At 35.4% G+C, this 27,601-nt stretch overlaps 1 protein-coding gene across 1 annotated transcript; it reads left to right on the top strand.

The window, feature by feature from the left end:
* The first annotated feature begins 556 nt into the window (after positions 1-556).
* LOC132551860 (proprotein convertase subtilisin/kexin type 7-like) lies at positions 557-27,601 on the top strand. The gene is made up of 14 exons (XM_060216004.1): positions 557-1,120; positions 1,724-1,820; positions 2,087-2,188; positions 2,927-3,113; positions 4,475-4,529; positions 4,812-4,950; positions 5,723-5,826; positions 11,072-11,179; positions 12,566-12,671; positions 19,427-19,583; positions 19,940-20,034; positions 21,666-21,759; positions 22,873-22,987; positions 26,796-27,601. Exons 1-14 carry the CDS (start codon positions 557-559, stop codon positions 27,276-27,278), a joined length of 2,406 nt encoding a protein of 801 aa, XP_060071987.1. The 3' UTR covers positions 27,279-27,601.

The raw sequence follows: 27,601 nt of genomic DNA, 5'->3' as shown, positions 1-27,601 counted from the left end.
CCGCTTTGAACAGAAAGTAAACTTCATTGACTGTACAACAGCTGCGACGTAAGGTAGACACGTTGATTTCATTGTTTATTTTGCACATTGACCGAGAATTGATATATGGTAGCTAGGATTTTATCAAAGTAATGTAACCGGAACGATTTTTCCTATGAAATCCTTCAAATTACTGAACGATTTCGAATTGTATTCAATTATTGGAAGCTCATTTGAACAGCAGACGAATTCTAGAGTTGGGAATTTTGCTTATAATTTCTGCCAGGACAAAAGTATATCGAAGTACACTAATTCAGATTAAATTATTTTACACTACTTTACAGTCATTTTTCCATAGATGAAATTGATAATTTAAACTTTGATATCTCTTTATATTTTAGATAAATACATGTACCGGAGGAATAATTGAATTGAGTTGGAACAATATGGAGAGAAACGCTGATCATATGAAACGATTTCTTAGATCATCTTAAAACACAACTCCAATCAGTTTTATTCTAAAAGTGATTTTTGAAATATTATGCATATATGCTTTTTTTCTTTAGAAAATGCAGATATGCGCATACAGTTTTCCAGACATGAAAGGAACAGGAAGTTTATGATAAGATGGATTCTTGTTGTTGCTCTCTTCAGTGACATTTCACAATCTTGGGAATCAAAAGAAATCCCATTTCCAAGACACATAGACAGTTATGAAGATACTTTGATATGGGCTGTGAAAATTGGAAATTCTGATTTCTACAAACATGGAAAACAAGCCATTGAAGAAGATAAAATATTGCAGAGAGAAGATGATTTTGAACATTTGTCATATTCAGTTGCAAGTGACTTAAGTATTCATAACCTTGGAAGGGTTGGAGAGATACCAAACATTTTCTTGTTTGGCTATTACTTGTCTAACAGTTCAAATGAATCTCCTCAAACCTTGAAATTTGTTGACCTTCACAATCTCCATAAACATATCCTAAATGAAGAGTCTATACAGAAGGCTCAGACCAGCCTGGAAAGGGAATTCGACGGACACGAAAAAGTTGTTTGGTACAGTCGGCAAAAAATCCTATCTAGACAGAAAAGGAGAGTCAAGTTTGAAGACCCCTTCTACAAAGATCAATGGCATCTGGTAATGATCAGCAAGAATTTTTGTTTTTCTTGTCACATCCGTCTGCATATGGTTCATACTGATCAGAGATCAGGCCTTAATTTTTGTGTTTACTGCTATGTATCAAGACTGCGAACAGTTTCCCTTCAAAACTGATATCCCAAAGTTGTGTTTCATTTTCAAAGAAGCAAAAGTTTTGACATTTGAAATTAGGTTAGAATGAAATATCACACAGTGGTTTTAGTGTATAAAGCCTTGAACAGTACGATGCCCAATTACTTAGGATGGCTAGCTGAATCTTGTCAGGATACATAATAATTACAATCCATAATAAGCTACAGACAACAAACTTCTGCTTATTGCCAAAACACAGAAACAATGAGAAAATCTTTCAGGTACTTGATAGTTTGATGTCAATTAAATTTGAGAAATGCAACATCACAAACGATCTTTAAACAAAGAGGATCCTTTACTATTTACTGACCAGACATCAGTTTTAACAGATAATGTGGGATTGACTTTTATTCTTTGCATTGCATTTATATACTTTATCAAACTGGATGGAAGGAATCAAACAGATCCAGTATTAAAAAATGAAATAAACTTATACTAATCTGTTTGTAGGTGAATGATGTCCACCGAGCAATGGACATCAACGTGACAGGTGTTTGGAACAGGAACGTGACTGGGAGAGGTGTCACTGTAGCTGTAGTGGATGATGGTAAGCATATTGAAACTGCTTCTTATTTTTCATTCCTCATTTATTGTTTTCCATTTTCAGCTGATTGCTAGGTAATAGAGCTTCAAAGAAATTACCTCTTTTCTGTGAAAAAAGGAAAAAAGAATTTGGTTGGATCATTTTCTTTGAGATTTTAAATACTTTATAAGGATACCAGTATGGTGACAGATTAAGGTGTAAATCTTGTTATCATTAGTCATCATGTAAAACAGAGTTCAGTCAGTGTTTTGTTTCCATGGTTTTGATAGGTTTAGAATGGACCAATCCTGACCTACATGACAACTATAATGCAGCAGGAAGCTGGGATTTGAACTCCGATGACCCAGATCCAATGCCAAACAGTCGACTAGGTATTTGTTCAATCAGCAAAGGTCAAACATACCTTGAAGCCAGAGTAACAAATACTTATTAATTGATATTAATATAAGGCTTCTTTTTGAAGGCCACTGGTTTTGTGTACCAATAAGATATAAATCATAGTAATTTGATGAAGGCCACAAGTTCTCTGACTTTTCCATCCTCAATACTCCAGGAGTTACAATCACTTTCCTGGAACATGTCATGGTAAAATTGAAGGCACAAGCGAAGTAATTTGATTGGTTCCAAGAGAAAAAAAATCTGACCAATCTCAGACTGATAGATTCCTTTTTTAAAGGAGTGACTCCTAACTTCAAATCCATTACAATATACCTTCATGTGACCTCAAGATTCATTTGATCAAAAGATCCAACTACCGTAGTCTTTTCATCCTGTCCACAAGGACTTGTTCCAGGGGTGCAAGTAGCAAGAATGATTATAACCTCAGGAGTATCAAGGTTTAAACCTTACTATGATTATGAAATGAGGTAAAGGAGATTGCTATTACAACTAATTCAGTATTATGACACAGCACTGTGTATCAGAGACCACTGTGTTTCAGAGACAAAATATCTCTATGTAGCATGTTCGTATATTTGATATAAGGAATGTTAGATAGCCCTTATGATATACAACCTAGGTCTGCATGCCTTGTCTGTTGTGACCTTGCATTTGTCATTGTGTTAGGGTTGTGTATTATCAGTATACAGAAATATTGTTTTGTACTAAAGAATCAAACCACCACGGTACGAGATGTGCAGGAGAGATTGCTGCAGTGCGGAACTCTATCTGTGGAGTAGGGGTGGCCTATGATGCCAAAGTGTCAGGAATAAGAGTTCTGGATGGACCGATGACTGACAGTCTGGAGGCTTCTGCGTTTAACAAAAACATGCAGATAAATGATGTTTATAGCTGCAGGTAAGGGACAATATTTACTTAGGCAAGGAATAATATTTACTTAGGTGAAGGTAAGTATTTACTTAGGTGAAGATCAGTATTTACTTAGGTGAAGGTCAATATTTACTTAGGTGAAGGTCAATATTTACTTAGGTGAAGGTCAATATTTACTTAGGTGAAGATCAGTATTTACTTAGGTGAAGGTCAATATTTACTTAGGTGAAGGTCAATATTTACTTAGGTGAAGATCAGTATTTACTTAGGTGAAGGTCAATATTTACTTAGGTGAAGGTCAATATTTACTTAGGTGAAGGTCAATATTTATTTAGGTGAAGGTCAATATTTACTTAGGTGAAGGTCAATATTTCCTTAGGTGAAGGTCAATATTTATTTAGGTGAAGGTCAATATTTACTTAGGTGAAGGTCAATATTTACTCAGGTGAAGGTCAATATTTATTTAGGTGAAGGTCAATATTTATTTAGGTGAAGGTCAATATTTACTTAGGTGAGAGTTGATATTCACATATCAAAGTTTATAGATTTTCAAAGAGTCTGGAGCTTGATTTCAGAATTTACAATCAGATTTGCACTTAAAGAGGTCAATTACACATCATTAATGCACAATGTTGTGCATAGAGATGAATTTTATGGTATTTTGAAGTCAGCTTGCTTTGTGTTATGACACATGAAGCCCAATAAAAGTGTCAGTCTGTGACCACACTATTTACAGACACTGTCATTACATGATATTGGTTGTCATGAGGACACTAAAACAATTGACAAATAGATAACTCATGGTGTCAAAACTGCTAGACAAAACCTTGTATGGAAAGTTAATATGTACTTAAAATTTTTGAAAAAACCTCAAGAATCTGTTTATGTAATGAACAAATTAACTCATTATAAGTAAAAGGTTTGTCATTGAATTTATCATGTACCTTAAATGCTGAGGGACTTTGAACAAATTGTCAAGGAACTTCATTTAGCAGTTGAAATTCTTAGTTAGATCTTGATTGGAAGAAACAATTCTGAAAAGCCTAATTATGTTGTATTTGTATATGTACATGTTTTTAGTTGTATTTGTATATGTACATGTTTTTAGTTGTATTTGTATATGTACATGTTTTTAGTTGTATTTGTATATGTACATGTTTTTAGTTGTATTTGTATATGTACATGTTTTTAGTTGTATTTGTATATGTACATGTTTTTAGTTGTATTTGTATATGTACATGTTTTTAGTTGTATTTGTATATGTACATGTTTTTAGTTGTATTTGTATATGTACATGTTTTTAGTTGTATTTGTATATGTACATGTTTTTAGTTGTATTTGTATATGTACATGTTTTTAGTTGTATTTGTATATGTACATGTTTTTAGTTGGGGCCCTGATGATGATGGTAAAACGGTGGATGGACCACATCTCCTGGCACAGGTAGGTTTTCTGTTTGTTGGTTGGTAATATTCAGAAGTGATTTAAATTTGATATGAATTTTCATGTTGAGAGTATAAATTGTTACTATGAAAGGTAATTAGGGCTAAAAAAATGACATATCTTGTCAGAGGTTCAGTTTCATCTGCTTCAAACTGAATATTGTGGTAAGCAGATGTAAAACTGATATGATTTTACCTACAAATCTCATATTCTCAATTCATATGATATTACGTACGAACAATAAACTGTATGCATCTATATTTAGACATTTATATATTGTAGGCTGCTATGAGGTACGGAATTAACTACGGCCGTGGCGGTTATGGAAGTATATATGTCGTTGCTAGTGGTAATGGAGGGCGCTTTCAAGATAACTGCAACTATGATGGCTATGCCAATTCTCTGTACACAGTTACTATAGGTATGTATATTATTGATAGATCAATTACATCACTAATTGGACCTCGTTCATTGATTTTAAGTATGTATTGAACTTTTAGCAAATAAAATTCTTTTTCATTTACTGATAATTACAAGTACCCCCTGTATGAACTTGAACTCCTGTTACAAATGTATAAGGTTTTTATGTACAAAAAAAATCTGGAATTTGTGATTGCTGGCATTATTCTGCCTTGTAATTGTGAAAACACTATTAAGCTACTTAAGATGTGATATGACTGACTCCAGGACTGCAGTATGAGTTATCTCAAACTCAGGATCTGTGTATCACTGTCCTTACTCTTATGATAAGGTAGTTGTTGATGACCTATGTGAAGCTTGCTCATAAACTGCTCTCACTGAGTCACAATAAACTGTTTTTAAGCACAGAATCCTTGAAAATCTTTTGAAATTGTTTAAAATAATTTCAAAAACTGCAAATTTATTGTTTAATTTGGTAAGTATATCTCTCAATCTATATTCTAACTCTTGTTTAGACTAATTTTAATTTTAGTAACTCACCCTCTGGATTTCTACACTCTAAGGCCCCTAGTATCACAGACGAGTTCTAAAAAGACGGCTCTATTATACTTTTTAATTTGTTGTTCGAACATATGGTATTTAATACAAACATTGTATTGGAAAGTGCTGTGTGTATAATGTAGATCCTTGAAGATGAGAATGATTTCACAGACATGAATGAGTTCTTTATCTTTATCAGTAGATACTGTACATTGTTATCTTCATGTTTAAAGGAGCTGTAGACGAGACCGGACATATGCCATTTTACGCGGAGGAATGTGCCTCGATGTTGGCTGTCACTTTCAGCAGTGGTAGCTCATTCTCACAGAGAAGTATAGTGAGTTTTTTAATATTATAACGTTAGAGTAGTTAGGAAACAACTCATGATGTGTTTTATTATTTAACTGGGTTACGTTTATCATTTTTATCAGAAAATAACAGTATGAGAAAATGACTCTAGGATCTAGGTAAATGTTAATGTACCAGAGACCCATCCGTTGACGTCCAGTGTTGGAGAGTGAGAGAGTGAAATTGGGCCTTAAACATTTATATGCATGCACTAAGTGGCACAGGGTCCTTAACGTTCGAGCGCAAAGGATTAAACTAAAAACTGTTGCTGTCGTTAAAGAAGAGTTCCACAATAATGTTCTACCATAGCGTGTAGGGATATCTCATTCTCACAGAAATAGCATGTCCTTCAGTAATATAAAGTTAATATTTACGTCAGCTTGGTGATTAGAATTGTATCAGTAGTACATCAACTTGCCCACTTAATTAAACTGTTCCAGCTCAAAAGCTTTTTTAAAAGAATCTTTTTTTTTATTGGCATTTAAACCAGATTTAAAATTTCTGTGGCTATATAGATAGGGCATGAAATATTGCATACAGGATATGGATAAACATTCACCAAGGGTTTTTTTTTTCACCCTCTCACAAAACGATATATCTATTTTCACCCAGTGTCATAATCACTGTAAAATAACATATAAAAAATGATATTTTAACTAAAGTTTTAAACTTTATCTCACTTTCTATTTTTGGAATGTTAACAAAAAAGTGAAATGGTGAAAAGTTAAACCGTGTGGACATGTCCTGTGTTATATTTGACATTGCTTTTTTGTGGAGACACATTACATATAAAAAAATTACAGAACAAGTTTTTATCTAGTATAAATGGTTTTCATCTGGTATGAATGGTTTTTATCTGGTGTAAATGGTTTTTATCTAGTATAAATGGTTTTCATCTGGTATGAATGGTTTTTATCTGATGTAAATGGTTTTTTTCTGGTGTAAATGGTTTTTATCTGGTGTAAATGGTTTTTATCTGGTGTAAATGGTTTTTTTCTGGTATGAATGGTTTTTATCTGATGTGAATGGTTTTTATCTGGTATGAATGGTTTTTATCTGGTGTAAATGGTTTTTTTCTGGTATGAATGGTTTTTATCTAGTATAAACGGTTTTTATCTGGTGTGAATGGTTTTATCTGGTGTAAATGGTTTTTATCTGGTGTAAATGGTTTTTTTCTGGTATGAATGGTTTTTATCTGGTGTAAATGGTTTTTCTCTGGTGTAAATGGTTTTTTTCTGGTGTGAATGGTTTTTATCTGGTATAAACGGTTTTTATCTGGTGTAAATGGTTTTTTTCTGGTGTGAATGGTTTTTATCTGGTGTAAATGGTTTTTATCTGGTGTAAATGGTTTTTATCTGGTGTAAATGGTTTTTATCTGGTGTAAATGGTTTTTCTCTGGTATAAACGGTTTTTTTCTGGTATGAATGGTTTTTATCTGGTGTGAATGGTTTTTATCTGGTATGAATGGTTTTTTTCTGGTGTAAATGGTTTTTATCTGGTGTAAATGATTTTTATCTGGTGTAAATGGTTTTTATCTGGTGTAAATGGTTTTTATCTGGTATAAACAGTTTTTATCTGGTGTGAATGGTTTTTATCTGGTGTGAATGGTTTTTATCTGGTGTAAATGGTTTTTTTCTGGTATGAATGGTTTTTATCTGGTATGAATGGTTTTTATCTGGTGTAAATGGTTTTTTTCTGGTATAAACGTTTTTTATCTGGTATGAATGGTTTTTTTCCGGTATGAATGGTTTTTATCTAGTATAAACGGTTTTTATCTGGTGTAAACGGTTTTTATCTGGTGTGAATGGTTTTTATCTGATGTGAATGGTTTTAAATGGTTTTTTTCTGGTGTAAATGGTTTTTATCTGGTGTGAATGGTTTTTATCTGGTGTAAATGGTTTTTTTCTGGTATGAATGGTTTTTATCTAGTATAAACGGTTTTTATCTGGTGTGAATGGTTTTATCTGGTGTAAATGGTTTTTATCTGGTGTAAATGGTTTTTTTCTGGTATGAATGGTTTTTATCTGGTGTAAATGGTTTTTATCTGGTGTAAATGGTTTTTATCTGGTGTAAATGGTTTTTATCTGGTGTAAATGGTTTTTATCTGGTGTAAATGGTTTTTATCTGGTGTAAATGGTTTTTATCTGGTATGGTTTTTATCTGGTGTAAATGGTTTTTATCTGGTGTAAATGTTTTTTTTCTGGTGTAAATGATTTTTATCTGGTGTAAATGGTTTTTATCTGGTGTAAATGGTTTTTATCTGGTGTAAATGGTTTTTATCTGGTGTAAATGGTTTTTATCTGGTGTAAATGGTTTTTATCTGGTGTAAATGGTTTTTATCTGGTGTGGTTTTTATGGTTTTTTTTATCTGGTGTAAATGGTTTTTTTCTGGTGTAAATGGTTTTTATCTGGTGTAAATGGTTTTATCTGGTGTGAATGGTTTTTATCTGGTGTGAATGGTTTTTATCTGGTGTGAATGGTTTTTTTCTGGTATGAATGGTTTTTATCTGGTGTAAATGGTTTTTATCTGGTATGAATGGTTTTTATCTGGTGTAAATGGTTTTTATCTGGTATGAATGGTTTTTATCTGGTGTAAATGGTTTTTATCTGGTATGAATGGTTTTTATCTGGTGTAAATGGTTTTTATCTGGTATGAATGGTTTTATTCTGGTATGAATGGTTTTAAATGGTTTTTATCTGGTGTAAATGGTTTTTATCTGGTGTAAATGGTTTTTATCTGGTATGATTGGTTTTTATCTGGTGTAAATGGTTTTATCTGGTGTAAATGGTTTTTATCTGGTATGAATGGTTTTTATCTGGTGTAAATGGTTTTTATCTGGTATGAATGGTTTTTATCTGGTGTAAATGGTTTTTATCTTTTATCTGGTATGAATGGTTTTTATCTGGTGTAAATGGTTTTTATGGTTGGTGTAAATGGTTTTTATCTGGTGTAAATGGTTTTTATCTGGTGTAAATGGTTTTTTTCTGGTGTAAATGGTTTTTATCTGGTGTAAATGGTTTTATCTGGTGTGAATGGTTTTTATCTGGTGTGAATGGTTTTTATCTGGTGTAAATGGTTTTTATCTGGTGTAAATGGTTTTTATCTGGTGTGAATGGTTTTTATCTGGTGTAAATGGTTTTTATCTGGTGTGAATGGTTTTTATCTGGTGTAAATGGTTTTTATCTGGTGTGAATGGTTTTTATCTGGTGTAAATGGTTTTTATCTGGTGTAAATGGTTTTTCTCTGGTGTGAATGGTTTTTATCTGGTGTGAATGGTTTTTATCTGGTGTAAATGGTTTTTATCTGGTGTAAATGGTTTTTTTCTGGTGTATCTGGTGTATGGTTTTTATCTGGTGTAAATGGTTTTTATCTGGTGTAAATGGTTTTTCTCTGGTGTGAATGGTTTTTATCTGGTGTGAATGGTTTTTATCTGGTGTAAATGGTTTTTATCTGGTGTGAATGGTTTTTATCTGGTGTAAATGGTTTTTATCTGGTGTAAATGGTTTTTATCTGGTGTGAATGGTTTTTATCTGGTGTGGTTTTTAATGGTTTTTATCTGGTGTAAAATGGTTTTTATCTGGTGTAAATGGTTTTTATCTGGTGTAAATGGTTTTTATCTGGTGTGAATGGTTTTTATCTGGTGTAAATGGTTTTTATCTGGTGTAAATGGTTTTTATCTGGTGTAAATGGTTTTTATCTGGTGTAAATGGTTTTTATCTGGTGTAAATGGTTTTTATCTGGTGTGAATGGTTTTTATCTGGTGTAAATGGTTTTTATCTGGTGTAAATGGTTTTTATCTGGTGTAAATGGTTTTTCTCTGGTGTGAATGGTTTTTATCTGGTGTAAATGGTTTTTATCTTGGTGTAAATGGTTTTTTTCTGGTGTAAATGGTTTTTATCTGGTGTAAATGGTTTTTATCTGGTGTAAATGGTTTTTATCTGGTATGAATGGTTTTTTTCTGGTATGAATGGTTTTTATCTGGTGTAAATGGTTTTTATCTGGTGTGAATGGTTTTTATCTGGTGTAAATGGTTTTTATCTGGTGTAAATGGTTTTTATCTGGTATGAATGGTTTTTATCTGGTGTGAATGGTTTTTCTCTGGTGTAAATGGTTTTTATCTGGTGTAAATGGTTTTTATCTGGTGTAAATGGTTTTTATCTGGTATGAATGGTTTTTATCTGGTGTGAATGGTTTTTATCTGGTGTAAATGGTTTTTATCTGGTATGAATGGTTTTATTCTGGTATGAATGGTTTTAAATGGTTTTTATCTGGTGTAAATGGTTTTTATCTGGTGTGAATGGTTTTTATCTGGTGTAAATGGTTTTTATCTGGTGTAAATGGTTTTTATCTGGTGTGAATGGTTTTTATCTGGTGTAAATGGTTTTTATCTGGTGTAAATGGTTTTTATCTGGTGTGAATGGTTTTAAATGGTTTTTATCTGGTGTGAATGGTTTTTATCTGGTGTAAATGGTTTTTTTCTGGTGTAAATGTTTTTTATCTGGTGTAAATGGTTTTTTTCTGGTGTGAATGGTTTTTATCTGGTATGAATGGTTTTTATCTGGTGTGAATGGTTTTTATCTGGTATGAATGGTTTTTATCTGGTGTAAATGGTTTTTATCTGGTATGAATGGTTTTTATCTGGTGTAAATGGTTTTTATCTGGTGGTGTGAATGGTTTTTCTCTGGTGTAAATGGTTTTTATCTGGTATGAATGGTTTTTATCTGGTGTAAATGGTTTTTATCTGGTGTGAATGGTTTTTATCTAGTATAAACGGTTTTTATCTGGTGTAAATGGTTTTTATCTGGTGTAAATGGTTTTTATCTGGTATGAATGGTTTTTCTCTGGTGTGAATGGTTTTTATCTGGTATGAATGGTTTTTATCTGGTGTAAATGGTTTTTATCTGGTGTAAATGGTTTTTCTCTGGTGTGAATGGTTTTTATCTGGTGTAAATGGTTTTCAGTGAGGTACAACCAAAGGGAAATGGAAATACTTCATCAAAGTGTTAATCAATTCTGTTCTTTTGTGGACAGAAATTTACCTTTTTCTGTAAATCTTTGAAAAGAAGTTTGAAACATAAAAGTATCAAACAGCAAAAATATTACCGCTGAAATCTCAATAAATTCTTGAATTTGAACAGTGTTTTAAAAACTGGAAAATATTAATATATTCTGAGTTTGTTGAGTAATGTTGACCTCTTAATAGACATGGTTTATATGATATTGTATATTTTAGGTGGATGTAGATGTGGCTGATTGGCAGAAGAATGGAGCTGGTCTTTATCACAGTCACAAACATGGCTTCGGGTTGATGAAGGCATGGCGACTTGTCAATGCAGCAAAGGTAAGGAATGATGCCTTCAGCTTGGTGAGACAAGGAAAACAGATTATAAGAGGAAGATAATTACCGGTATATAAAAACAGGCTAATGTAAATGTTTCTTTATCTTTACAATTGAATGTAGTAATACTTTCATCTTCCTAGTGTTCATATAGGAGGCTTCAATAACATTGAATTAGAGCAACATCAGGCCTAGATCTGGGGTGTGTAGTTTGATAACTACTGGATTGTGGTTCTCGGGAAGTTGAGGTTTTGGACCGTCCATGTAGTTTGATTACTACTGGATTGTGGTTCTCGGGAAGTTGAGGTTTTGGACCGTCCATGTAGTTTGATTACTACTGGATTGTGGTTCTCGGGAAGCTGAGATTTGGACCGTCCATGTAGTTTGATTACTGCTGGATTGTGGTTCTCGGGAAGCTGAGGTCTCGGACCGTCCATGTAGTTTGATTACTACTGGATTGTGGTCCTCGGGAAGCTGAGGTCTCGGACCGTCCATGTAGTTTGATTACTACTGGATTGTGGTCCTAGGGAAGCTGAGGTCTCCGACCGTCCATGTAGTTTGATTACTACTGGATTGTGGTCCTAGGGAAGCTGAGGTCTCGGACCGTCCATGTAGTTTGATTACTACTGGATTGTGGTTCTCGGGAAGTTGAGGTTTTGGACCGTCCATGTAGTTTGATTACTACTGGATTGTGGTTCTCGGGAAGCTGAGATTTGGACCGTCCATGTAGTTTGATTACTGCTGGATTGTGGTTCTAGGGAAGCTGAGGTCTCGGACCGTCCATGTAGTTTGATTACTACTGGATTGTGGTCCTCGGGAAGCTGAGGTCTCCGACCGTCCATGTAGTTTGATTACTACTGGATTGTGGTCCTAGGGAAGCTGAGGTCTCGGACCGTCCATGTAGTTTGATTACTACTGGATTGTGGTCCTAGGGAAGCTGAGGTCTCCGACCGTCCATGTAGTTTGATTACTACTGGATTGTGGTCCTAGGGAAGCTGAGGTCTCGGACCGTCCATGTAGTTTGATTACTACTGGATTGTGGTTCTCGGGAAGCTGAGGTCTCGGACCGTCCATGTAGTTTGATTACTACTGGATTGTGGTCCTCGGGAAGTCTGCTGGTAAATATCGTACCAAGATGACTTGGTAAATAACATGAATATATAACATGTATCAAAGTCATTGATCATGTGATAAAAGGGTTCTTTAATTTGAACCATATATGTGATTTATGAAACTCATCTCGAAAATTTTCTTTTATTGAGCTTACAGTGAATGAAAATTTTTACACTTTGCTTCATTAATCCCATATTAGACGGGAACTTTTAGGTCCTGTAAGACATATCTACAATGTCTACAAACTGCATATAATATAACATAATTTTGTTACAGATATGGACTATGGTCTCCTGGTTGACGGCTTACACACATGAAAGTGGAAAGATCAAAATGGAAATCCCCAAATCTGTATCTCGTCCTCTGAATGTATTGTATAATGGTAAATATAAAACATTCTTATACTCAAGAGTATATGATGGAAGTGAGTTCGAGTGTTTAAAGTTAGGCATGGACCGATGATATGCTTCAAATTAAAGAAAGGGGGGGGGGATGGGAGGGAAAATGTATATTACACTTACTAGTTTATATACAGTCAAACCTTGTTATCTCAAACTTGGTGGGACCATGGGGAAACCTCAAGATGACTCAATAGTGTTTGATCGAAGTGAGTTTGGGTATTCTGTTTAAAGTTAGACAGGAAATGATGATATGCTTCAAATAAAGGGGGGTGGTTAGAGGGTCTTCAGGTTATACCAGTTTGATAAAACAAGGTTTGACTGTATCTTGTTTCTCTTTCTGTCGATGGACATGGTGAATCTTTCTCCAATGCCATTTCTATCATGGTTACAGTAATTTCACGTATTTTTGTGGGACTCAATTTATGTGGCTTTTCAAAAATTCACATTTTGATGGACACTTGATAAACCTAGCACAACAATCTACTTGTGTTAACAAATCGTGGGCACATAAATTTATGGATTATGATGACCTAAGAAACCTACAAAAAAAATCCTACACAAAAATCAATGATTTTAAAGTATCATGTTTTATTTCGAGAAAGAAAAGACAGCCATCATTGGCTTTGACGGTTTAAGATTCCAGACAATTCCTCAAGTAAAAATGGACGAAAAGAATCATTATTTCTGAATGTTATAGTTTTCCATTTGTTTGTAGTTACTTTGTGTTTGGATACGATGTGTTAGCCACTTAGTCTTGTTAAAGGATACTTAGTTACTTTGTGTTTGGATACGATGTGTTAGCCACTTGTTACAGGATACTTAGTTACTTTGTGTTTGGATACAATGTGTTAGCCACTTGTTACAGGATACTTAGTTACTTTGTGTTTGGATACGATGTGTTAGCCACTTGTTACAGGATACTTAGTTACTTTGTGTTTGGATACAATGTGTTAGCCACTTAGTCTTGTTAAAGGATACTTAGTTACTTTGTGTTTGGATACAATGTGTTAGCCACTTGTTACAGGATACTTAGTTACTTTGTGTTTGGATACGATGTGTTAGCCACTTAGTCTTGTTAAAGGATACTTAGTTACTTTGTGTTTGGATACGATGTGTTAGCCACTTAGTCTTGTTAAAGAATACTTAGTTACTTTGTGTTTGGATATGATGTGTTAGCCACTTAGTCTTGTTAAAGGATACTTAGTTACTTTGTGTTTGGATACGATGTGTTAGCCACTTAGTCTTGTTAAAGAATACTTAGTTACTTTGTGTTTGGATATGATGTGTTAGCCACTTAGTCTTGTTAAAGGATACTTAGTTACTTTGTGTTTGGATACAATGTGTTAGCCACTTAGTCTTGTTAAAGGATACTTAGTTACTTTGTGTTTGGATACGATGTGTTAGCCACTTAGTCTTGTTGCAGGATACTTAGTTACTTTGTGTTTGGATATGATGTGTTAGCCACTTAGTCTTGTTGTAGGATACTTAGTTACTTTGTGTTTGGATACAATGTGTTAGCCACTTAGTCTTGTTGCAGGATACTTAGTTACTTTGTGTTTGGATACGATGTGTTAGCCACTTGTTACAGGATACTTAGTTACTTTGTGTTTGGATGATGTGTTAGCCACTTGTTACAGGATACTTAGTTACTTTGTGTTTGGATACAATGTGTTAGCCACTTGTTACAGGATACTTAGTGTGTTTGGATACGATGTGTTAGCCACTTAGTCTTGTTGCAGGATACTTAGTTACTTTGTGTTTGGATACGATGTGTTAGCCACTTAGTCTTGTTAAAGAATACTTAGTTACTTTATGTTTGGATATGATGTGTTAGCCACTTAGTCTTGTTAAAGGATACTTAGTTACTTTGTGTTTGGATACAATGTGTTAGCCACTTAGTCTTGTTAAAGGATACTTAGTTACTTTGTGTTTGGATACGATGTGTTAGCCACTTAGTCTTGTTGCAGGATACTTAGTTACTTTGTGTTTGGATACAATGTGTTAGCCACTTAGTCTTGTTGTAGGATACTTAGTTACTTTGTGTTTGGATACAATGTGTTAGCCACTTAGTCTTGTTGCAGGATACTTAGTAACTTTGTGTTTGGATACGATGTGTTAGCCACTTGTTACAGGATACTTAGTTACTTTGTGTTTGGATACAATGTGTTAGCCACTTGTTACAGGATACTTAGTTACTTTGTGTTTGGATACGATGTGTTAGCCAAATAGTCTTGTTACAGGATACTTAGTTACTTTGTGTTTGGATACAATGTGTTAGCCACTTAGTCTTGTTGCAGGATACTTAGTTACTTTGTGTTTGGATACAATGTGTTAGCCACTTAGTCTTGTTGCAGGATACTTAGTTACTTTGTGTTTGGATACAATGTGTTAGCCACTTAGTCTTGTTAAAGGATACTTAGTTACTTTGTGTTTGGATACGATGTGTTAGCCACTTGTTACAGGATACTTAGTTACTTTGTGTTTGGATACAATGTGTTAGCCACTTGTTACAGGATACTTAGTTACTTTGTGTTTGGATACAATGTGTTAGCCACTTGTTACAGGATACTTAGTTACTTTGTGTTTGGATACGATGTGTTAGCCACTTGTTACAGGATACTTAGTTACTTTGTGTTTGGATACAATGTGTTAGCCACTTAGTCTTGTTAAAGGATACTTAGTTACTTTGTGTTTGGATACGATGTGTTAGCCACTTAGTCTTGTTAAAGGATACTTAGTTACTTTGTGTTTGGATACAATGTGTTAGCCACTTAGTCTTGTTAAAGGATACTTAGTTACTTTGTGTTTGGATACGATGTGTTAGCCACTTAGTCTTGTTGCAGGATACTTAGTTACTTTGTGTTTGGATACAATGTGTTAGCCACTTAGTCTTGTTGTAGGATACTTAGTTACTTTGTGTTTGGATACAATGTGTTAGCCACTTAGTCTTGTTGCAGGATACTTAGTTACTTTGTGTTTGGATACGATGTGTTAGCCACTTGTTACAGGATACTTAGTTACTTTGTGTTTGGATACGATGTGTTAGCCACTTGTTACAGGATACTTAGTTACTTTGTGTTTGGATACAATGTGTTAGCCACTTGTTACAGGATACTTAGTTACTTTGTGTTTGGATACGATGTGTTAGCCACTTAGTCTTGTTAAAGGATACTTAGTTACTTTGTGTTTGGATACGATGTGTTAGCCACTTAGTCTTGTTAAAGAATACTTAGTTACTTTATGTTTGGATATGATGTGTTAGCCACTTAGTCTTGTTAAAGGATACTTAGTTACTTTGTGTTTGGATACAATGTGTTAGCCACTTAGTCTTGTTAAAGGATACTTAGTTACTTTGTGTTTGGATACGATGTGTTAGCCACTTAGTCTTGTTGCAGGATACTTAGTTACTTTGTGTTTGGATACAATGTGTTAGCCACTTAGTCTTGTTGTAGGATACTTAGTTACTTTGTGTTTGGATACAATGTGTTAGCCACTTAGTCTTGTTGCAGGATACTTAGTAACTTTGTGTTTGGATACGATGTGTTAGCCACTTGTTACAGGATACTTAGTTACTTTGTGTTTGGATACAATGTGTTAGCCACTTGTTACAGGATACTTAGTTACTTTGTGTTTGGATACGATGTGTTAGCCAAATAGTCTTGTTAAAGGATACTTAGTTACTTTGTGTTTGGATACAATGTGTTAGCCACTTAGTCTTGTTGCAGGATACTTAGTTACTTTGTGTTTGGATACAATGTGTTAGCCACTTAGTCTTGTTGCAGGATACTTAGTTACTTTGTGTTTGGATACGATGTGTTAGCCACATGTTACAGGATACTTAGTTACTTTGTGTTTGGATACAATGTGTTAGCCACTTAGTCTTGTTGCAGGATACTTAGTTACTTTGTGTTTGGATACGATGTGTTAGCCACATGTTACAGGATACTTAGTTACTTTGTGTTTGGATACAATGTGTTAGCCACTAGTCTTGTTACAGGATACTTAGTTACTTTGTGTTTGGATACAATGTGTTAGCCACTTAGTCTTGTTGTAGGATACTTAGTAACTTTGTGTTTGGATACGATGTGTTAGCCACTTGTTACAGGATACTTAGTTACTTTGTGTTTGGATACGATGTGTTAGCCACTTGTTACAGGATACTTAGTTACTTTGTGTTTGGATACAATGTGTTAGCTACTTGTTACAGGATACTTAGTTACTTTGTGTTTGGATACGATGTGTCAGCCACTTGTTACAGGATACTTAGTTACTTTGTGTTTGGATACGATGTGTTAGCTACTTGTTACAGGATACTTAGTTACTTTGTGTTTGGATACAATGTGTTAGCCACTTGTTACAGGATACTTAGTTACTTTGTGTTTGGATACGATGTGTTAGCCAAATAGTCTTGTTAAAGGATACTTAGTTACTTTGTGTTTGGATATGATGTGTTAGCCACTTAGTCTTGTTGTAGGATACTTAGTTACTTTGTGTTTGGATACAATGTGTTAGCCACTTAGTCTTGTTGCAGGATACTTAGTTACTTTGTGTTTGGATACAATGTGTTAGCCACTTAGTCTTGTTGCAGGATACTTAGTTACTTTGTGTTTGGATACAATGTGTTAGCCACTTAGTCTTGTTGCAGGATACTTAGTTACTTTGTGTTTGGATACAATGTGTTAGCCACTTAGTCTTGTTACAGGATACTTAGTTACTTTGTGTTTGGATACAATGTGTTAGCCACTTAGTCTTGTTGTAGGATACTTAGTTACTTTGTGTTTGGATACGATGTGTTAGCCACTTGTTACAGGATACTTAGTTACTTTGTGTTTGGATACAATGTGTTAGCCACTTAGTCTTGTTGTAGGATACTTAGTTACTTTGTGTTTGGATACGATGTGTTAGCCACTTGTTACAGGATACTTAGTTACTTTGTGTTTGGATACAATGTGTTAGCCACTTAGTCTTGTTGTAGGATACTTAGTTACTTTGTGTTTGGATACAATGTGTTAGCCACTTAGTCTTGTTGCAGGATACTTAGTTACTTTGTGTTTGGATACGATGTGTTAGCCACTTGTTACAGGATACTTAGTTACTTTGTGTTTGGATACAATGTGTTAGCCACTTGTTACAGGATACTTCGTTACTTTGTGTTTGGATACGATGTGTTAGCCAAATAGTCTTGTTGTAGGATACTTAGTTACTTTGTGTTTGGATACAATGTGTTAGCCACTTAGTCTTGTTGCAGGATACTTAGTTACTTTGTGTTTGGATACGATGTGTTAGCCACTTGTTACAGGATACTTAGTTACTTTGTGTTTGGATACAATGTGTTAGCCACTTGTTACAGGATACTTCGTTACTTTGTGTTTGGATACGATGTGTTAGCCAAATAGTCTTGTTAAAGGATACTTAGTTACTTTGTGTTTGGATACAATGTGTTAGCCACTTAGTCTTGTTAAAGGATACTTAGTTACTTTGTGTTTGGATACGATGTGTTAGCCACTTAGTCTTGTTGCAGGATACTTAGTTACTTTGTGTTTGGATACAATGTGTTAGCCACTTAGTCTTGTTGCAGGATACTTAGTTACTTTGTGTTTGGATACGATGTGTTAGCCACTTAGTCTTGTTGCAGGATACTTAGTTACTTTGTGTTTGGATACGATGTGTTAGCTACTTGTTACAGGATACTTAGTTACTTTGTGTTTGGATACGATGTGTTAGCCACTTGTTACAGGATACTTAGTTACTTTGTGTTTGGATACGATGTGTTAGCCACTTAGTCTTGTTGCAGGATACTTAGTTACTTTGTGTTTGGATACAATGTGTTAGCTACTTGTTACAGGATACTTAGTTACTTTGTGTTTGGATACGATGTGTTAGCCACTTGTTACAGGATACTTAGTTACTTTGTGTTTGGATACGATGTGTTAGCCACTTGTTACAGGATACTTAGTTACTTTGTGTTTGGATACGATGTGTTAGCTACTTGTTACAGGATACTTAGTTACTTTGTGTTTGGATACGATGTGTTAGCTACTTGTTACAGGATACTTAGTTACTTTGTGTTTGGATACGATGTGTTAGCCACTAGTTGCAGGATACTTAGTTACTTTGTGTTTGGATATGATGTGTTAGCTACTTGTTACAGGATACTTAGTTACTTTGTGTTTAGATAGGATGTGTTAGCCACTTGTTGCACGATCCTGGTTCTCAATCTATTTTGCTGTAAGCTGCTTGCCACAGTTTAATTGATACAAATAGTGACACAATTCAGAGTATACACATGTACTTTACATTCTTCTAAAATCACTAGATTTAAGAAATCTGCTGAGGTATGGGACTATGGCATCTTCCCATCTAGATTTTGATATTTCTGTTGATCCTTTTGGATTTTCCAGTTGTTTCCTAAATATAAAATTGATTCCCTTAGAATTGCTGACGAGACCTAGAAACTGTATGAGGTTGTTTAATTCATTATTCAGCTTTACAATACCTAACTCTACTTGTGTGTCTTTTGTTTAATCCTCACTATGAACCTGGTATCAATTCCTTCGAAGGCTAGAAAAACATTAACCCGAAACAAATTGTTTTCTTTCTTAAGAAATATCAGTTGATTTGGAAATATTGAGATGTTACTGAGGAAACATGGGTATTGACAAATCGTGGCGAGAATTGGTACTTAAAAAAAGAAAAGGCTGACATCCAATACAGAAGAGATTTCACTTTGTTTTAGTAAATGAAGAAGATATCAGAGGATTTGACCTCCTGACCTTGGAGCATGTACAAATCATGTTGTCGGTCGACCATCCATACCGCGGATATCTTGAAATCCACTTACAATGTCCCAGTGGTACCAAGTCTGTTATAGGGGCTCCACGCAAGTTGGACAAGTAAGTAGGCTTAACGGTTTTGTTGTAGGAAATCTTAGATGTCTAAATTTTTTGTAACTAGATAAATGGAGAGATCGTAGAACACAGTAACAGATTGATGAACTATCATCAGCACTGTAAAATTATATTACATGAGGATCAATTTTCCTGGTTTTTAGCTGATCTGGTTTGGAGACCAGTGAATTTATTTAGTCTGAAGCATCCTTGTTAAAAATTACGATTTCATGGACATACAGCTTCTTACAATAATTTTAAAAATTAAAATCAAAAGCAAAAACAGAAGCTTGGAAATTATTCTTTTGTTGCTTATTGACCAATTAACTTAGTTTGAGATGTCTGTCATTTTGTTTTTGCAGCTCCACTAAAGGGTTTTCTGGGTGGACATTTAGTACTGTCAGGTGTTGGGGAGAAAATCCTGTTGGAACGTGGAAATTAACAATCATAGACACAGGTACAGTTCTTATCCAAACGTTACTGACATACATGTATTACTTAATGAGTTATGTTACCAATTTCATACAGAATTATCATAATATATTGTGTTATGTCAATTCCTTCTCTGTGTAACAGGTGTATAATTCCCACCCACATCATACAGAATTATCATATTATATTAATATTATAATATTATATTATATTATTATATTATATTAATCTTTATTCCTTCTTGAAACCTACTTCTACAGTGTTTAGCTAATTCTAAGATATAATTACTTACCTCCCTTTGTTAGTGTTTGATACAGAGGTTATTTCCTGTTTTGTTTGATTTTTTTGTCTGTAAAATTGACTTTCTCGGTTATGTAAATTCAATTTTAACAAGTACCGTATATACTCGCCTATAAGCCGGATTTTCTGGAGTAAATTTACGACCTCCGAGGAGGGGTCCGGCTTATAGGTGAGTCATTGACCATGAGCAAAAAATCACACCATAATTTTCCAAAGGTAAGTCATGCTTTAGGACCGAGAATCGTGTAAAATCACGTATATAGTAAAATATGCAAGTACAGTAAAGCCATTGACGTCTATAGCCCTAAGAGCTCAGGTACAGTATGAGTACTATCAGTTACTCAAATTTCTCAGTTACCTTTCATGTTGCCTGATTGTTTGAACAATAATCGCCAGTTCAATGGGATGGGCTTTTGTTTATGCCTGAAGGCACACCTGTGTACACACGTCCGTGCGGGAATGTGTATACATAGTACGTACGGCAATTACGAAGAACAAAAGATCAATCAAGGCAGACTGATGGTCAATTAGCATGGTGTAAACAAGGTGGGTAGCACGTGCACAATGTTTTGATAGATATTAATGACACCATGCCGCGTTGTCCTGATTGGTCCGTTTTCAACATTACACACCTACCAGAACTTCCTTTAGTTCCGGGTTGGACACGTATGCAGGTAGGGTGTAGAAATGAATTGTGATTGATCTGTGCGTTTGATCGAAGGACTGACGATCGAACTGTATAATCTGCCATGTTTATAAACACAACAAGAACTTGAAAAAATGTAATGACATTTTATTGAAATACCGTTATGTCTTTATAAATATTGAGAGCAGAAACGATCTTTTAACATTAAATTTTAACTGACTTGGCATCTCCACGATCATGACCAACACATATCGGTACATGATCTCATTTCTGAAATAAAAATACTTATGATAGATTTCCACCAAATTTTATTCACGATCATTTAACTTTACTTCCAGAGATTTTCACTGGATTTTTTGCCGGAGCATTTTTTGATACCGTCTTATAGGCAGGGTCAATGTTAAATTCCAAAATTTTAACTCAAAAATGTACCTCCGGCTTATAGGCGAATCGACTTATAGGCGAGCATATACGGTAACATCTTGAATAAAAAATAATGTGTTGTCCATTTACTGAACATTCACAGTGACATGCTTACAACAGAATCTATTTAAAATATTCTGTTATCATAATCATTGCTAATGTGACATTTTAAAATTTCTTTACTGTTAACAGACTTTGACATAGGAAATCATATCCGAAACAAACTGCAAATTTTAAATATATTTTAAGATTGTATTTCAAATGAAATTTGAATTCTGTTTTGCCAGATTCCGGTAACTATGGTAAAGGATTTCTGACAGAATGGAAACTGAAGTTGTACGGAAGTCCCATGTCACCAGACGAGTTCCAGGACCGTAAGAGGTAAGATATAACAACCATCTGTTTGTACAGTAGTCCTGTGTCACCAGACGAGTTCCAGGATGGGGTAAGATATCACAACCATCTGTTTGTACAGTAGTCCTGTGTCACCAGACAAGTTCCAGGACGGGGTAAGATATCACAACCATCTGTTTGTACAGTAGTCCTGTGTCACCAGACAAGTTCCAGGATGGGGTTCCAGACAAGTTCCAGGATGGGGTAAGATATCACAACCATCTGTTTGTACAGTAGTCCTGTGTCACCAGACAAGTTCCAGGACGGGGTAAGATATCACAACCATCTGTTTGTACAGTAGTCCTGTGTCACCAGACGAGTTCCAGGACGGGGTAAGATATCACAACCATCTGTTTGTACAGTAGTCCTGTGTCACCAGACGAGTTCCAGGACGGGGTAAGATATCACAACCATCTGTTTGTACAGTAGTCCTGTGTCACCAGACGAGTTCCAGGACGGGGTAAGATATCACAACCATCTGTTTGTACAGTAGTCCTGTGTCACCAGACGAGTTCCAGGACGGGGTAAGATATCACAACCATCTGTTTGTACAGTAGTCCTGTGTCACCAGAGGTGGTTGAGTGGTGTAGTTTTGACCGACTTGCCTTTCATCTAGCAGTCTGGAGTTCCATTCTAAGAATGGATATGAAAAGGTTAGGGTCCACATGCCTGACTACATAGGTTTTCCATGGATTCTCAGGTTTCCTCCCCCTATAAGATCTTTTGCATATTTACGTCTGGTGAAATAATTAATACATTATATTATGCTATTTCTTATTATGAAGTGACAAATTTAAATGTCTCTTTAAAAAATCTTCTAGAATGACTAAAGAAATGCTTCATATTGAGCATGAGTGGGATGGGAGTCTTTAGAAAGTGTAACATAGTGTTTTTTCATATACACACCTGTGATTGGTTAATCTCTGACCAAATGTGACTATCTTTTTATCTATCAGTTCATTCAGTCAAGAATTCAGATTTTGTGGCCTTTGTTTCAAAGTAAAAGATAATCACACATTGATGTGCTGTGACTTTCTGAACGTATGACATTACTTTGTTAGAGTTTAAACAGACATGGATATTGATCTATGTTTTTTGTAGAGCGGTACATAAAGCCATGAGTGGAGAGTTTCTCAATGACACTTACAGTCTGCAGTGTGGAGACCCTCCTGTCAAGGCCAGGCCTGATGCTCCGATGTCAGAAAAAACACTCAAGGTAATTTTACAGTCAAAATACATCAACATGTTCACCTTTCATTATGTTATGGATTAAAGTGAAATCAATATTAAAATGGGGCGTAGAGGAGAACTAGATCATCATGGAGTTTGGTACTTTTTTAGCACACCATCATCAGATGGTGGGCTATTCAAATCGCCCTGCGTCCGTGGTCCGTGGTCCGTGGTCTGTCCGTCCGTCCATCCGTCTTGGAGTTTGAAAGTAAAAGTTTGTTACCGCTATTTCTGAGAAAGTACTAGATGGATCTTTGTCAAATTTCATATGGAACTTTCGCTTGGTCCCTAGTTGTGCATTGTACCTTTTTTGGACTGATTCGAATACAAGATGGCTGACAGGTGGCCATCTTGTAGTTTGAAAGTAAAAGTTTGTTACCGCTATTTCTTGGAAAGTACTGGATGGATCTTTCTCAAATTTCATATGCAGGTTCCCTTTGGTCCCTAGTTGTGCATTATTAGCTCACCATCATCAGATGTTGGGGTATTCAAATCGCCCTGCGTCCGTGGTCCGTCCGTCCATCTAGGTGTCCGTCCGTAAACAATTCTTGTTACCGCTATTACTGGAAAAGTACTGGATGAATCTTTCTCAAATTTCATATGCAGGTTCCCCTTGGTCCCTAGTTGTGCATTGTACCTTTTTTGGACTGATTCGAATTCAAGATGGCCGACATGTGGCCATCTTGGATTTTGGAAGTAAAAGTTTGTTACCGCTATTTCTTGTAAAGTACTGGATGGATCTTTCTCAAATTTCATGTGCAGTTTCCCCTTGGTCCCCAGTTGTGCATTGTACCTTTTTTAGACTGATTCGAATTCAAGATGGCCGACATGCAGCCATCTTGGATTTTGGATGTAAAAGTTTGTTACCGCTATTTCTTGGAAAGTACTGGATGGATCTTTCTCAAATTTCATATGCCGGTTCCCCTTGGTCCCTAGTTGTGCATTGTACCTTTTTTGGACTGATTCGAATTCAAGATGGCAGACAGGTGGCCATCTTAGATTTTAGATGTAAAAGTTTGTTACCGCTATTTCTTGGAAAGTACTGGATGGATCTTTCTCAAATTTCATATGCAGGTTCCCCTTGGTCCCTAGTTGTGCATTGTACCTTTTATGGACTGATTCGAATTCAAGATGGCCGACAGGTGGCCATCTTGGATTTTGAGTAAAAGTTTGTTAATTTCTTGGAATCTTGTTTTTTTGGACTGGCTATATCTGCTATATCTGAGGAAGTACTGGATGGATCCTTCTGATATTTCATAGATATTGGTTTCCCTTGGTCCCTAGTGGTGCATTGTACCTTTTTTGGACTGATTTGAAATCAAGGTGGCCCACACGCCGCCATCTTGGATGTCGACAGTAATACAGCACAAACATATTTTCCATTATCCACCTGTAACTGACTGCTATCTAATAATACTTTGGGATCTTTTTCAAATATTTGCTAATAGGTGCTTAATAGAAATATCTTGTGCCATCATTGAATACATTCAATGAAGACCAGTTCATGAACATTTACAACACCTGTAACAAACAAAAAAAAATAAACAAATCTTCAAGAACTGAAAATGGATCCTCAAATGGTGGGCACCAAGATCCCTCTGGGATCTCTTGAACCTTTTTTGGATTGATATGAAATCAAGATGGCTGATAGGCAGCCATCTTGGATTTTGAGTATAAAAGTTTGTTATCGCTATTTCTGGGAAAATAGTTGATGGATCTTTCTCAAATTTCATATGCAGGTTCCCCTTGGTCCCTAATTGTGCATTTTACCTTTTTTTGACTGATATGAAATCAAGATGGCTGACAGGCAGCCATCTTGGATTTTGAGAGTAAAATCTTGTTACCGCTATTTCTGAGGAAGTACTGGTTGGATCCTTCTGATATTTCATAGGTATTGGTTTCCCTTGGTCCCTAGTTGTGCATTGTACCTTTTTGGACTGATTTGAAATCAAGGTGGCCCACAGGCAGCCATCTTTGTGTCGACAGTAATACAGCACAAGCATATTTTCTTCGATATTCTATCATATTGATTCAAGACTATGTCCACCTGTAACTGACTGCTATCTAATAATACTTTGGGATCTTTTTCAAATGATATTTGCTAATAGGTGTTAAATAAAAATATCTTGTGCCATCATTGAGTACATTCAATGAAGACCAGTTCATGAGCATTTACAACACCTGTAATAAAAAAAAAATAAACAAATCTTCAAGAACTGAAAACAGATCCTAAAATGGTGGGCGCCAAGATCCCACTGGGATCTCTTGTTAATGGTTTGGATGGTCTGATTGCACAGTGGTAAGGCACGTGCCTTTCACCTAGCGGTGTGGGGTTTGATTCCCAGAACGAACATGAAAAGGTATGGGGTCACCTGTCCAACCACATTAGTTTTCCGGAGAACTCCAGTTTCTTTCCTTCCATCATTAGACACACACACCAGACTGACAGAATTTGACCAGATTTGGTCAGAAGCATCCTTGAGTAAAATGAAATCAATTTTGTAAGAACTAACCTATTGTTCTCTTACTAGGAATCAAAAAGGAAAAACAGTAATGATATAAGAATTTACACATTGGTCTTGTCCCATTACAGAGATTAAGTGACTAAGCTTTAATTTGGAAATATTTGAAATACCCAACCTATAGGCGTGTATAACATTGCTGGGCTTTAAGATCCAGGTGAGCGATATACAGTCCCTATGGGCCTCAAGTTATTGAATGCCATAGTGACCTCTTTTTGATATTAACATGAATAACATGAATTTCTTTCAAGCAGAACTCTGTTGCTTACTTGACAACATTTAAAAATTATGTCAGGTGATTTCACATACTCAGAAATATAAGCGTATGTTAAATATGTACCTATACTCTCCAATAAAGAAAAAGCACTTGTATATAGCATCTTTTAGGTTGTTCATTCAAATAAAATCATCAGATCTATGAATGTAAAAGCAAATCAACTTCTTGAATGTAGCAACATAAAAGGTTCAAAATGGGAAGAAATACGGAAGAATGGCAAGTATAGTTTTTGTTGGGGGAACACTGAGGATCATAGTATTCATTCCTGAAATAGAATTCTTCAAGGTAATAAGGAAGTTTTATGTTATTAAGAGTGGAACTCTTCAGGGTTAGAGGAAATAAGGTATTGAACTTTGTTTAGATTGGAACTCTTCAGGGTTGGAGTACAGTAAGGTAGTGAACTTTGTTTAGATTGGAACAATTCAGAGTTGGAGGAAATAAGGTATAGAACTTTGTTTAGAATGAAACTCTTCAGGGTTGGAGTACAGTAAGGTAGTGAACTTTGTTAAGATTGGAACTCTTCAGGGTTGGAGTACAGTAAGGTAGTGAACTTTGTAAAGATTGGAACTCTTCAGGGTTGGAGGATTATAAGGTAGTGAACTTTGTTAAGATTGGAACTCTTCAGGGTTGGAGTACAGTAAGGTAGTGAACTTTGTTTAGATTGGAACTCTTCAGGTTGGAGTACAGTAAGGTAGTGAACTTTGTTTAGATTGGAACTCTTCAGGGTTGGAGGATTATAAGGTAGTGAACTTTGTTTAGATTAGAACTCTTCAGGGTTGGAGTACAGTAAGGTAGTGAACTTTGTTAAGATTGGAACTCTTCAGGGTTGGAGGATTATAAGGTAGTGAACTTTGTTTAGATTGGAACTCTTCAGGGTTGGAGTACAGTAAGGTAGTGAACTTTGTTAGATTTGAACTCTTCAGGGTTGGAGGATTATAAGGTAGTGAACTTTGTTAAGATTGGAACTCATTAAGTTGGTGATTCTTTGTTTACAGATTCTGGCATTAGTATGTGTATTCTGTCTGGTCATGGCCATATATGAGAGTTTGGAATATGCCATCTGTTACAAGGAAGAAAAACAGGAGCTCTTGCGACGTAAAAAACTCTGCAAGGATGCAAACTACATGGCAAACAGACACCGGGTTGGGGATCACGATTCATCAGAAACAAGAGCCCTTTTACAAGAGGAAGAAGAAATCCCATTGGATATTATATCGTCCAATCAAAATAATTCATCAACATCAACTATTCACAATAATTCAAATCCTAGCCTTGACACAAGCTGGAACAGTTTTTCTGAAAGTGACTTGAACTTACAACGAATGCCAGACCTTGGTGACGAAGAGGAAGAGATTGTTTACTCACAACAACACACTGCTTCAAGTAACGTGTGTGATAAACAACAGAGAAACACACTCATATATGCAAGCATTACCAATCAGAGCACTTCCTTATTAGCCAATCACAACACAGAATAAGGTGCAACGAAAAATGTGAGTGTGGATAGGTGTGAGTGTGGAAGTTTGTCAGTGAGGGCGTGGAAGTATAAAAGTGAGGGTTAGTGTGGATGTAAGTGTGGGTATGTGAAAGTGTCTGAGTGTAAGTGTGGGTGTGTGTGTGTGGATGTGTAGATGTGTGTAAGTGTGGATGTGTGTGAATGTGGATGTGTGTAAGTGTGGATGTGTGTGTGTGGATGTGTGAGTGTGGATGTGTGTGTGTGGATGTGTAGATGTGTGTGAGTGTGGATGTGTGTGAGTGTGTGTGTGAGTGTGGATGTGTGTGAGTGTGGATGTGTGTGAGT

The sequence above is a fragment of the Ylistrum balloti genome, unplaced genomic scaffold (genome assembly GCF_031769215.1).
Source record: "Ylistrum balloti isolate Yb309-2 unplaced genomic scaffold, AGI_CSIRO_Ybal_v1 Utg370222, whole genome shotgun sequence".
Taxonomy (NCBI): domain Eukaryota; kingdom Metazoa; phylum Mollusca; class Bivalvia; order Pectinida; family Pectinidae; genus Ylistrum; species Ylistrum balloti.
This window is presented reverse-complemented; position numbering and strand designations above follow the sequence as displayed.